The sequence below is a fragment of the Fusarium oxysporum genome, genomic scaffold (assembly GCF_000149955.1).
Source record: "Fusarium oxysporum f. sp. lycopersici 4287 supercont2.58 genomic scaffold, whole genome shotgun sequence".
Classification (NCBI taxonomy): Eukaryota; Fungi; Ascomycota; class Sordariomycetes; order Hypocreales; family Nectriaceae; genus Fusarium; species Fusarium oxysporum.
The window spans coordinates 25,229-38,886 of NW_017264858.1; the positions used below are offsets into that span (position 1 = coordinate 25,229).

Here is a 13,658-nt window from a genome sequence, read left to right on the forward strand (position 1 = left end):
TCATTGGCCAATGCCCATTTCATCTCCACTATTTTCCATATCGGTCTCTTCCCAACCCCAGCCATCCACAACAATGGAGTCTTGGAAGGCGTTTTCTATCTTTATCAGCCAAGCAACGTCAACTGTCTCCCAACCATTCGGTTCTGCCGGATTATCTTTGACCGTCTTGAGCCTCTTTAGCACCCGACTGTTCATATAGATGAAAGTGACCTTATCGGTGCTAAGTGGACTAAGCCGATTCCGAAGCTTACAATGAAGGTAGTTCGTAGCACTAAAGGAACGCTGTGAAGGAACAGAGCGCAGAAGGGAATTTGGTGATAATTTGTGTGCTGCATCGGTTATTTGACGCGCTAAACCTATTCCGTACACCAGCTAATCCTAATATGGCCACTCACTAAGCCTAAAATGGGAGAGTTTTTGACGTAAATTACCGCCAAAAACCCCCTTTAGGAATTTGACGGTCAAGAACGGTTTTTGACGGTCAAAAACGGAACCCTACAGCTCTAATGATGCCGTGCTTGAAGCATTAGCATCATTACGCCGGATCCTGGCCAGCAAACCGAGTGCCTTCGGTCCAAAAATAAGGAGATGACCGGCCGCAAATAGAGTTCCGGCCATATAAAAGAGAACAACAGTCTGAGCCCCAGTGCCATTCCAAGAAGTCACGGCATTCGCAATTCCGCTTGCCAAACTCAGAGTAAAACTTCCAAAGACGACTTTGGTTCCCCATGGTCCCCAGTTGGTAAACCATAGCGGTAGCAGCTCATTTGCCTGCACTCGGTATTGACGTAACATCCAGCAAGAGAGGAAGGCATACTCGTCGTAAGCAAATTGTAGGCTGACTATTGATGATATGGCTGGTAATAGACGGAGGAGCTTGGTTGGCAGAATGAGTCCAAAAAGGGTTGACAGTACGACAATTGAAACCAAAAGCCATATGATTTGCTGAGATGTTTTACTAGCCATTGTGTCGTGTTGAGGGACTTGATGGCTATAGCTTAAGAGATTACCGAAGTAGCGAAAGACTCAGACTCAATTCAGAACGTATAGTTGTTGCGATCAAGTATCGGAGTAAGTATCATAGGCAATACCAAAATCAATTGCAGAGTAGCTTTAAGAATAAAACCAGCTGGGGAAGTGTTCCTATATAAGCTGTCTCATTATCCCAAAACAAGACAGGGGCTTGGGGAGGATCCAGTAGTAGCTCTGAGTAAGCTGACAGGACTTTGGTGGCCTAACTGGATAGCGCAACTCTGTACGCAGTGCCCCAGACATACAGAACGCTAAGGCCAGTAATACGTAATAGGACAAGCCACCTTCTGGAGGGTTAGTAGTGACTCCCATGTTGTGAGTACGCGACACTGTCTAATAGCGCTAAGATAGAGCTTTTAGGCCTAATAATTTATTTAACTAATTTTGATGTGAATCTGCTTAATTAATCTGTTTAATGATTTCTAGTATCTTATTACTCCTCTTTTTTACCCGTCTTCTAGTCAGATGTTACTCTCGCCGACCAGACCACACAGAAGCATGTGATTGGCCAATTGGGACGGAGTTAACTCCGTTGCTGATTACATCCAGTGAAAATGAGTTGCTTCAAGCTGTCCCAGTATCCACCATAATTCAAGACGTTATGGTGCCGTAGCCGAAGCTTATCAAGATGTGGGGTTAGAAAATTACCATTCGCTTATCTCCTGAGAGCTCATAAGGCTGTATCGCACTGAGCGTGCTCAGAGGGTTAATGAATATGATGAGCAGCAGCAAAATGCTTGATTAATTGTTGTCTTTTCCGTGCCGGGTATCCCATTCCGTAGACTTAAAGCATATAGTTAGATTGCCAACGCAGTTGTTACCTGAGGTTGTGAAGATGATGCCTACCATGCAACAGGCTGCATTCCATATCCCGCTCCCACGCGAGGTTAAAACAGAAAAGACTCAAGAAGAGAAGTTGGGCTTTCCTGTCTGTAGGAGGAATCGCAAATAGCTTAACGCGTCTACTGGGCCGGTGAGGTTCGTTCTCCCGGGCGTAATAAAGCCTATCTATCTATCTGTTGGCACCTGGTAGGGCTATGGAATGGTAGATTTTCTTGGGAACGCCAGTAGGGTTGATGTCTAGTTAAAATGAAGTTAATTTTCACGCTTTAGGATTAATTTTGTCCCAGGAGCTCGTCTAGATACGGCAATCGCGACAGGTACCCGCCAGCCTATTGGTCGCCCAGCCCAGTAGAGGAAGAATAAAAGTTTTAAACAGGCACTGGATGTCACATGCAAGCAGGGATACTTTAAGATCACAACCAAAATGGTAAGCCCTCGAAGGGGCAGATTTGGACAGAACATAATATTAATATACCAATCTAGATCAATTCACCGTATACACGTAGTGTCTAACAGTAGTTAAAGTAGGCTATGTTTAGCTGTACAGTAAGCCGCCTGCTAGCTTATCGTATACGTCACCGACTTTTGTAATGACCCTCAACTCGTATTCTGATCCAGTCGGCGTTTACTGCTTGCACTCTGACTGGTTCGGAGCTATTCCGGAATAACTGTGAGCGCATGATATGTCCACAACAATGCTCTGTTCCATCAATGTCATGTTATGTATAAGTCAAGACAGTCCTAATCCTTCCAACTCCAAATGCCACAAAAACTCCGTCCGTTACTTCCACGCTCGGCCGCGACGTCCGACATTCCTGCTTCCTCAAACAGTGCTCATGACTCGACAAGGTCCGTTGCGCCTAAACGCAGGCCGGTCCTAACAGCCTGCGGGGTTTGTCGAAAGAGAAAAACGAGGGTAAGATAACGTCTTCATTGGTTCAGAACCACATCTAGCCGCTGCTACGATGCGTTAGCTTCCATTGTACCAAGATTCATCTTGTGGTAAAATGCAAATCCGCTAATACAAGACTCTCTTCTTAAGTGCGATGGAGAGCGTCCCGTCTGCCTTGCATGTGTACGCAGTGGACGCTCAGCAGAATGCATCTATGAGACAGAACCGACCGAGACACGTAATCAAGCATTGAAGCGTAAGCACAACGCCGCAGATGAAGAGAACTCAAACTATCACAAATTAATCAACTTCCTTCGATCTTCCTCTGCCGAGGACGCTAATGATATCCTGGATCGGCTCCGCGGGGGAGCCCGCGTTGACGACCTTGTACAACACGTTGAATCTGGAAACTTGCTCCTAGAGCTGTCTTTGGCGCCACAGACGCAATTTCGTCATTCTGCTGGAAACGTCCTTAATATTCCTGATTTACTCAGGACAGCCAATAACCCTTATGTGACATCACTTGTTTGCACCATCAAGTTTGATTCACCGTCATCTACAACATATGTCTTGCCCACATCTGAAGCTCGAGCTTTGTATAATGCTCCGTACAGTACTGCACGCATAGTCAGTACTCTTCTTGATGCTTGTCGACCGTCGCAATGGACGACGGTATCTTCAAACGACGACCTCCTTCGGGAAATCCTTCGTTGCTACTTCACCTCTGTCTATGTTTTTCTACCTTTTTTTCACAAGGACTATTTTCTGCATGATATGATGCGTGGAAGACAACGTTTCTGTTCGCCTCTCCTTGTCAATTCTGTCCTGGCTGCAGGTTGTGTAAGTGTCCCGTCATCCAACAAGGATGAAGATCCTATAGCTAATTCGTGGCTATTGCACTAGCGGGCGTGCTCTCGTCTCCCTGATCGTGACCAGTTTTGGAACCCATCATTATTGCAGTACAAATTCTTGGCAGAAGCTCGACGTCTCCGGGAACTTTGCGCTGACCAGAGCAGCATTACCAGAATACAGGCTGACATGGTTCTACACCTTGAACATGGAATGAATGGGCAGGATAAGATAGGCTGGAGTCTTTGCATCGCTGCCGTGGCTTCTGCTCACGAGATGGGGCTTTTCGACAATCATCCACCAGGTATAAGCCACGCCCAGAAGACGGTACAAACAATGACTGCTTGGGCTCTGTTTGCTTGGCAAGGGTAAGTGGCAATACTTCTTGACAAAGAGTTAAATAATGCTGACTGGAACACTAGACTTCAAAGCTATCACCAGGAAAAGCCGCCTCTTGCCACATCACCACCGCGTGTGGGATTGTCAAGTGCTACGGAGGCTCTCGGGGAGATATGGGTAAAATACTCCGCAGCTGATAGACCCGTGCCCCTTCACTTCAGCCAGACCTTCGTAGCTTTAGTTGAGTTCCGGTCAATTCTCAACGAGATCACTGACTTCCTACATCCACATCACACTTCACAACGGCGTATGACTAGTGCAGAAGCCTCAAGGTATCACCTACGGCTTCAGGAATGGTACAGAAGACTACCAGACCATCTCAATCCGTACAACCTCATATTTCCCGCTCATTTCCATCTCCAGTAAGTACATTACTGGCCAAGTGTCCGTCTGGCCATGTGATAAAGGTCGAGGTATAATTGGGTAGCGAACTAACACAAATAGTATGCATTATTGGCTCGTTACAGCATCCCTATTTGAGCCACTCGAAGCAAATGAAAGTGAATCTACTTCGGATACATCAGAAATCAACCCAAAAGAGATTATCACTCATGCAAGAACATGCCTCCGAACGCTTATACGACTCTACTATACCAGTCATGGCGACGAAGGCTATGAGCTGTTTACAGTTCTTCTAGCCCAATACATAGGCTTCTCAGCTCTCGGCAGCAGAAATGCTCCATGGACAAATACCGACAGGTCTTCCCAGGAGATTAACAACTCTGACGTCCTCATATGTGCGTACATTCTTCGTGGGCAAGCTCGTATGGCGTACCTCAGCGATGCTGTGCTTCGAATACTGGATAGGTATGTTCCTGCGGAGCTACATAGTCGGATGTCCAGCTTGATCGGTAGAAGTGAGGAAGCCGACATGCTAGCAATGGTGCCACCAGTTCAGGGCGACTGGCCGATCTATATTGGGACTATGCTTGACAGAGATGAACGAAGGCTTGGGAATTTGTTCAAAGCCATAACCGAGGCTTCATTAGACAACGAAGAGGGCGACGACAGCCTAGCAGATGAGGTTGAGTAACCCTAGGATGACTTTCTTTTCGTTCGCTCCAACTGTATTACAGGTTAGGAGGGGGCAATCTAAGAATTGGAAAGAATTATTCTTGGATTAGTTATCTGCGGTACTTAATTAAACATGCCTGGTATCTAAGCCAAGCGATGCATGACTTCCCTAAACTACCCGGACATATCGCCAAATTTAACCACACAACAGGGCGCCTCCTGCGCCACGTGAGCGCTCCACCGTCGCCCAGGGGGTACAGGGCTTCACAGGGCGCGGAACAAACCCTCTCGCAGCAGCTTGTCTCAAAGGCGATGATGTGGGCGACTGTTCAATTGCAGCATCAGTTGCAAGCCAGTATAGCAGGTATCACAGGTGATGTGAACGAGCGGCATAGACAGGAATGCGGTGCGAGAGTGGCTGGGGCTAAGAGACAGGAGGCTGCGCAGCAGGTACTTGAGGCGATCCTCGTGGAGAGAGATAATGGAGATGGGATGTGCATTCTAGTCCCTGGGCTTTTGCAGTCTTTGGTAGGGGCGCTGGCTATGATTGATTGAACAATACAATACCTTGGATGTTGCCAATGACTCTTTTCAAGGTTAATCTAAGGCATGGAGGTTGGATATTGTTTTTATGTACATCACTGGGTAACGTCAATGATTAATGGATAAATCCAGATTCTCATAAAGGCTAATGACGATTTTTAATTTGATCAACATGTTTCAAAATGCTCTCCTTCAAAGGTGATCGGTTGCATATCTTGGAGCAAAGTACAGCCAAAATCTCCCAGTTGCGCACATTGGCTGTTGGTGGTCTGTGCCTCACAATTGAAGTTGGTTGCTAGCTTCAGGCCTTAGGCACCAACATCTCACTATCGGTATTGGCGAGAACAAAGAAGACCTCAAGCCTCGACATTTCCTCGCTGAGCTTAAACGAGATCGACAGGGACTCATCGACCAGCTCAACAGCACCACCGAGAAGCTAAGGCGCAAGGTTGCCAAGTTGGAAGGGAGAGCTTAAAGCTGCAGAGGGTGCAGAGACGGAGGCTAATATGTGTGTTAGGGGGTTTGGGGCAAAGATTCGCGGTGGAAATAAGAAAGGCTGAAGCTGCTAGGAGGATCAAGCAGTGAGGGGCTACGCTTGCGAAGACTGCGTTTCAGTCTATTTAAGGCAAGGAAAGTTGTGTTAGATAAGCTCTTGGATTAAAGAGACTTGTCAGGCTTTCTTTCCTTTGCACTTCAACAGTCATAAGAAGAGAGCATGCAACTCTCTTCGAGTCCTTTGAGATTTGGTACCTTGGCACGGGAAACCATGGATGTAATATCCAGGACATACATACACATGGTAATGGCGTTTGGGCACAGGCGGGGAAAACGACTTCAGTATCAGACTGAATATAATTCTACAAAGACAAAAGACAATCGCAAGACTGTTAGTTAGATTATATACAGGCATCCGGTACCAGCTGGCAATAATACTGAGCATGTTGAAGTATATGGCAAACAAGGTACTTGTCTATGCCACATTGTGCAGTGCCCCCTTGAATTGAAAGTGCGTATCAGTGATACCAAGATCAACTTATTTACATGCGTTCGAACCCTGTAACAAATCACCGCCTCTCTTGCTTCTTTTCAGCGAAGGCGCACCTGGATCCAACGAGCAGGGTCGCTCTTTTCCCCCAACCAACAATAACGAGGGTCTCTGGCCCAACAGACACAAAATCACAATATTAGCCAGCTTCAGTAAAAGAACAATGTTAATTTTAAATCTCCAAAATCACTCTCCTTAGTCTCCATCGGTATTATATGTGGAGTAAGAACAGGCCATATGTTTATACTATATATTAGAAAACGTGACTATTAATTATCCGTTCTGCTAATTGCAAGAAAGCCTCTAATAGCAGCCCCTCAATTCAATGTACCGATTCACCTACTACTGTCTCGTCCAATCATTATGAGGTGAAGTCCCCTCCATCGGCGACAGTCCGTCATGATAGTGATATTCATGCATGTTCCCCTCACCCGCCAACTCAGCTGGCGGAGCCCCCTCACCGACCCCAGTAACCTGAAAATCATTCTTGGGAGTCATCCTCTGATGCATGTCAGGCGACCGATGCTCACTGGTTAGTTCAGACGGAGGACTCGCAGGCCACGATTGTCCTCCGGTATGAGACGGAGATGCAGGGGATGCCCAGCCAGTTGTACCACTCACAGCCATTGGTGGTGGTGGTGGTGGCGCCGCCACACCGTGACTCTGGCTGTAGTACTTCCTACGCCGGTAGAAAAGACATCCAATTCCTAACAGCGCAAGGATAAACGCCACACTGCACCCAACGGCAATTCCCGCTATTGCTCCAGTGCTGAGTCCTGAAGATGGCTTGCTCGTATGCGATGGCGGCGCTGGCTTTTTGGTGCTTGTATCAGTTGCGCGCGTCGCAGTCCTTGTTCCCGAACCTGCCGTCCTCTCCATCTGTACAGCCAAATCTGGAGCGTCGAATCCGCTGACGGGCGTTGTCTTGGTAGCGCTACCAGCGGAATTGCCTCCAACCGCCGTTCGAATGTCAATGGGCACAATGTACGTGGTCAGGTTGGGCTGATACAGTGCCCAGATTGCATCTTCTTTGTTCTGCTTGCCTAGGTTCATGTTGTGAGTGCCCTGGATTGTCGGCACGTCGCAGACTTTGTCGGTAGCGTTGGAGTAGGTGCCTCCTATGACGAGCATTTGCGCATCATCGACGACGTTGCAGCTCATCATGCTCTTGGGGAAGGCTCCAGTGCCGTTCTTGTAGGTTGGGTATGGGCCTCTGATCCATTGGAAACTTGGGATGGTGAGGATGTAGATATCGTCATAGCCTGTTGTGTCTGGAGGGAAGCCTCCGCCGCCATAAATGTAACTGGAAGTATTAGCCTTGCGAACACTGGCATTCCGTCAGTGTTACTTACATATTGTAGCTTGAATGGTCTTTTGCCCAAGTTGCACCTCCGCAGAAACGACGTCTGTTTTGAGGGGTATTGCCTGATGTCTTTTGCGTATACCATTTCGCATTCGCAACATCAAACAGGAAGATCTCGTCCAATGGCTGAGGCGTCAAGGTTCCATTGCCATACAGGTCTTGAGCGCCTCCAAAGTACACCAACATTCCGCCATCTCCGGCTGGAATAAACACCATAGTTCCCTCTGCTCGTCCTGTATCATCCGGTCCCGTCATATTGCTCCAATTATTCGAATCCATCTCATACTTGATCAAGCCGTTCGATGCTCTAGGTGGACCCGACCAGCCTTGTACAGATGAATTGCTTAGCCATCCACCGTAGTAGTACGCTTCGCCTCTTGACGAGATGGAAACACCAGCTCCATAGCTAGCCGCTTGAACTTCCCGGGGGGGAGATCCAAACGACACCCATTGATTGTAGAGGATATCGTAGCTGTAGAGATCGAAGGATAGAGGAGGGGACTGATATGATTCACCGCCATAGAGATAAAGTCTTTTATTGATCGAGTCTTCCCATAAAATGCCGCCATTGACGCTTGGAATCGTGTCGTTCTTGGAGAGGTTGGCGTAAAACGGGGGCATTCCACCGCTGCTCACGGCGTCGAGGTCATTGAAGGAGAGGAATGTGTCTGCGATTGTGTTAATGCGATGCAAGAATCGCAGGTGATGATACTTACTGGTCAGGTTATTCGTCGCATCTTCGTAGTTGATCAAACCACCATCGATGTATAGCTTCCGATCCACTACAGCTGACTGGTGACCCCATCTCCGACAAAAGTTCTTGACAGGGTCATTTTGCGCAAGGGAGGGGCTAACAAAGAGCCATAGAAGGAGAAAGAAGGATGCAAATGTCCGTAAGACGGTTGTTGGAGCATCCATGGCAAGGTAGTGCTGATGAAACACAAGTGATGGTTATGCAATGCTTACTGCAAGAAGCTGGGAGGATCGCCGCATTGGCTTTTCCTTCACCAACTGGAGAAGAGTGCTATAAGTAGCAGGTTGCAATCGAACCCCTACCCATTGAACTCGATCCCGAAGGGGAAATGAGTGCGGCTGGCATACTCCCGATCAAGAACGTAGACGTGACGACGGGTTGAAAACAATGCATCATACCCAAGGAAGAATATTGCCAATAGTCCCGGCCTAGATGCATTAGCGCGGTGATTTATCTGTGTACAAGGCTCTCTCGAGGTCGAGCCTCAATCGTGGTGGTGGGCATTGTCTCATCACACTGTGGCGTGGCGGCAATCTATCCTGGTAATGAGTTGATCTTAAACTACAGGACGGTTACAACTCATGGCGAGCTGAATGGGGGCCCAAATTCCAGGCCTTACACTGCAGTGGAACTCAACGGACGGGATGTTACGCTCTGGACCCGGTGAGGCTCTTCTGCAAGGGCTAGATCAGGCCAGCTTGTAACCTGCTGCATGAAGGTGGCCTCAAGCTGAACAACCATTACCTCAATCACACTTCCCATCGAGTCTCGAACATAGTGAGCAGGTCAAATAGCTTTATCACCAGTACGCAATTCAAGGTTTTATTACAAATGTGTTTATAGCTAACATAAGTTGCCTCTCAGGAAAATCAGGTTGTAAATATCTTATGCTTAGCAAAAAACGGCTCTCCGCTCTTTGACCGGATTGTGGATTATGTGGCTTATGCAGGGCAATATCTTGGTCAGGACCATTCGACTGACGCCACACAAGCCATATAATGTTGTCACTGCAGTAAGCAATTAGCTTCAGCACGCACCCAGGGCCACCTCGGCTGGACGGCATGTAGAAACATGGTAGATTAAGCCTTGGGCGCACTATCTACTGATAAATAATACCGTCTTTCTGCGCACAGGCTCGCTATTAGAGCCTTAATAGAATAAGGCGCCAGCCTCCGAAAACTCGCAGTATTTGACCATCGTAATGATTTCCGATAAAAAATGAGTCTCCACTAAGTCCCTAGCAGCCCGAATGGTATACTCAACAAGCTCAAAGCTGTTGAGTCCAGAAGTAAAGTATGTGTGATCTTTTGCTTGAAGATCATTAAACTTATCATACCCACCGTCCGCCAACGGCTTTTGGTCCACATGGGGAAAATAGTCGATCTGTCCACTGAAAGGACGTATATCAGCAGCAGACAGCTTCATGCTCTGAGCATGAACACTATCCAAATCTTTGTTAATCTTGCTCAACGCTAATAAGAATCTTCTTGACTCAGGCGACGCTTAGGTACACAGGGTCATTCGTTGAGTAAACGCTGACGATGTTGGACCTTAGATGCAATGGAGTTAAGTATACAGGTTGGCCTTCGGGTTTCAAAGGAGTGAGAGGGTTTGAAAGCTCTTGGGAGACAGTCAGGTTGTCGCCAAGCTTGTTCATTCGGACGGCTGATGAGAAATACCCGTTGACGCCAACTTGTGTGAAAAGAGTTTTCTCAGCAGCTGAGAGAACCAATCCTGTTTCCTTTAGAGCTTGAGATGCTGGGGGAACGCGATGATGATATTTGAGCAGAGCTGCGTCTTTGTATATCGCCCCTTGCCACCACGATATTAAATGTTCGGCTTATGACTTCGATCTATATCAATTAGCTATCGTTGAAGTGCGGATTCGTTTCAAAGCGGTCGTTCATGTTTCCCAGCACACAAGTTTCGTCATGCCGTTGGTACATTCTGTTTCTTGGCTGACGTTGTGCCGCGTTGCGCTCCTCATTGATAAACAATTAACGCAACATCACCGTGTTCAAATTGTCACTATGTCCTGGATTGGAAGATGTCAACTGCAGTAAATGGTCAGTCGTTATCTAATAATCGCAATATCCCCGCCGCATAGTTCTGCAAGCTTTGCTCTAAACATGCACAGACAGATTGATAATTGCGTCAATGCAGGGTAGGCTTTGGCGACAGAAAATTATCTGCAAGACAGCTTAGTCTGTGAACACACTGCAATGCGGGGTGATGTCCCTCACTAAATCTGATTCAATATGCATATAATTTGCAATACGTTAGCTTCTGATACATACGACCATAGGTAGTGGAAAATACGGGATCCCGTCTGCTCTCCCATAGTCAAGCCACTAACCGGCGGATTAGTAGTTGGGTCGGTGACGACCAGCGAATCCCCGCTGTTGTATGTTTTTGCAAGTTCCAGCAAACATGTCCTTTTTATTGCTCTAGACAACCTCACCAGTTCAATCAAATTTATCTGCTATGCTTTGTCACACTCTTCAATTTGACCGTTTAACCCGTATTTCAATACAAAGATCTCCTTTTTCTTTTTCCATCGCTGGAAAAGTTGCAATCAACGCTCTCATGGGTTGCGTGTGGTCAATCGACTAACCAACCCATCATGCACCAAAATTCACTGGTGACGCATTATTCAAAGCTCAAGAAGCTCACCGTCACCTCCAACAACAAAAGAGCTTCCAGATTGCTTCTGAGAGCTAAGCTCGGCAATTTGGTCTACACACAGTAGATGTCGGTTCGTGAGCGCCACTCACTTGCTCGGGCACCGTCACGGCCGCACTGTGCCCGCCGTTGAGCGCCCAATCAGTATTTACAAATGCATGAGGCATCATATTGTCGCTTGCGAGAATAGAGTGCTGACTACCGATTTTGGATCCGGTATGCGGGAATGAGACGGATGGCGGATGCTGGGCTTAGACATAGCCAAGGATATCGAGGAGAGTCGCTTGCTGGAAACATTCATATGGCTCTTTTAATAATCTCAAGTAAGACTGACGTACGCCATGTTCGAAGCGAACTTCTTCCCAAAAGCTGGGAAAAGGGGGACTTCTATCAGTTGGGGACTTTTGTTGTCGTTTCACAAAAGCGAACTATACTGACGCCATGACAAGAAGTTGTATCGCTCGTTTCCATATTCTTGAGGCCATTATGAACCATGTCCGTTCAGTTAACTGACAATCCCAGCTAGCTGCGAGTAGAACGGTGTTCGTATTGAGCTTGACGAGACCCTGCAGGCTCCCACGTTATGCAAGCCACGTCTGCCCCTTGTTGACCTTCTGGATGTATTCCATATCTTCTAGTAAAACCACATGGCATAAATGATCTGATATAAAGAGCATCTATCCTAAAAACATTCGAAAACGTATTTCCAACTCTTCTTCCATCATTCTAGAAGACAACAGCCCTTCCCAAGACCTCTCCCCCCTTGCTCTCAGCCCTCCAAACACACAACACTCTGCACCCATCTCACATCAGAAATGGTAAACCTCCCCCAAATCCCTGGTCTCTGCGTCAGCATCTAAGTTACTTACCAACCAGCTGAGAAGTACCAGCCCCCTCACATCACGCCCATTAGAAACTCCAATCTTAGCGATGAGGTTGCAGTAACTCACTGCTTCATCGAGTCTCAGACCGGCAAGAACTTCCACATCAGATACAGATTCTCGCCCCTATTCACATTCTCTGATGGCGCAGTTGCCATTATCCTCAAGTTCTTCATCGATGGCATTGAATGCCAACAGCTTGTAATGAATCATGAAGATCTCATCGGTGCAAGAGATAAAATTCAGAGTATGTGTTAACGCAGCATCGAGATGGGGGACGGAGGATGTGAGAATTACTCCCCAACCTTCTTAGAGATCGCACCTGGTAAGTCAGTCAGAATTCTCAAATGCCAGTACTAACAATATGCAGTCGAGCTGGCCAAGGGGGCCGGGTTTATAATTCGGTCAGATTTAGCAAGGGCTCAGTTAAAGTGGCTTTAGTGGTTTTGAGCTAGGATGGAATAATGTAGAACGTTGCTACTCCGTTGATGGCTGGGAAAAAAAGCAACATGAGTCAAGTTAGATTACCTATCCGTACACCCACGACGAACCCGCATTACGGGGCGACGGGTCATGGCCGGGGAACCATACTTTTGGTAAAAGATATAGGACGAAAGGGCTTAAAGCTAAAAAGGCTAGCCCAATGAGATCATCCAATCATCGATATGTCTCTGCTAATGTTTTATTCCCTTGAGCTTTGTATGGACGGATTTATTTAAGCTATTTTGTCAAGTTCGCATGCAGTTAGCTGGAGAGATTGAAAATCTTGATATAAACCCCCGAGATAGATAAGTACCAGCCACACCTGATGATACTGTGAGCCGCGACGACAGAAGGCATTCTCTCATGTAACTCCGATCATTGTTAAGACCGTCGACAATATACGGATAGTGTCGGCTTTCTCATTGGTGACGCAGCCAAACGTTTGGTATGAGCACGCATTACGAGAACCATACAGCGAGACACAGTGTTGGATCGCGTACGGTAACTATTTTTGGCCCCTTTTCAATGTGTCGGACAACCCAGGAGGATCGAATTATCCGGTATTGATGACATTGGCTTATCGTCCCCATATCGGTTTACTGCGGGTCTTATAATTTTACCTCTTCCAGGCAGCAGTTACTAGTAAGTATTTTTATCTATCCAGGCAACAGCATTTTCTCAGGTTTATAAATACACCAGTATTATTCTGGTTCTATACTTATATTCGTATCTTATTAGTCCTTATTTCTTATGCCTATACTCAAGATGCCGCATCCGCCACAACCTCCTCCACTCCCGTCACTTTCTAAACCCGAGGAGCAATTTCAGGCCAGTACCGACCTTCCACCATTTGTTGTAAAGCGAGTGATAGGGAAAAT

The 13,658-nt window shown here is 47.0% G+C and overlaps 3 protein-coding genes and 1 non-coding gene across 4 annotated transcripts; 2 read left to right on the forward strand and 2 right to left on the reverse strand.

Moving 5' to 3' along the window:
- Nucleotides 1–495: 495 nt before the first annotated feature.
- FOXG_17610 (uncharacterized protein) lies at nt 496–987 on the reverse strand (the record flags this gene model as incomplete). Its single annotated transcript, XM_018397620.1, has 1 exon — nt 496–987. The coding sequence occupies exon 1, from the start codon at nt 964–966 to the stop codon at nt 496–498; it is 471 nt and encodes a 156-aa protein (XP_018258687.1). The 5' UTR covers nt 967–987.
- A 1,616-nt stretch (nt 988–2,603) lies between these two features.
- On the forward strand, nt 2,604–5,521 carry FOXG_22888 (uncharacterized protein). The gene is made up of 5 exons (XM_018403310.1): nt 2,604–2,791; nt 2,918–3,607; nt 3,671–3,984; nt 4,039–4,377; nt 4,460–5,521. The coding sequence occupies exons 1-5, from the start codon at nt 2,636–2,638 to the stop codon at nt 5,046–5,048; spliced, it is 2,088 nt and encodes a 695-aa protein (XP_018258688.1). The 5' UTR covers nt 2,604–2,635; the 3' UTR covers nt 5,049–5,521.
- A 1,438-nt stretch (nt 5,522–6,959) lies between these two features.
- On the reverse strand, nt 6,960–8,898 carry FOXG_17613 (uncharacterized protein; the record flags this gene model as incomplete). The annotated part of the gene is made up of 3 exons (XM_018397621.1): nt 6,960–7,920; nt 7,970–8,648; nt 8,697–8,898. 3 exons carry the CDS (start codon nt 8,896–8,898, stop codon nt 6,960–6,962), a joined length of 1,842 nt encoding a protein of 613 aa, XP_018258689.1.
- A 2,131-nt stretch (nt 8,899–11,029) lies between these two features.
- On the forward strand, nt 11,030–11,145 carry FOXG_22889. The gene has a single exon (XR_001936448.1). It is a non-coding gene; the product is annotated as a 5S ribosomal RNA (ribosomal RNA).
- Nucleotides 11,146–13,658: the final 2,513 nt, after the last annotated feature.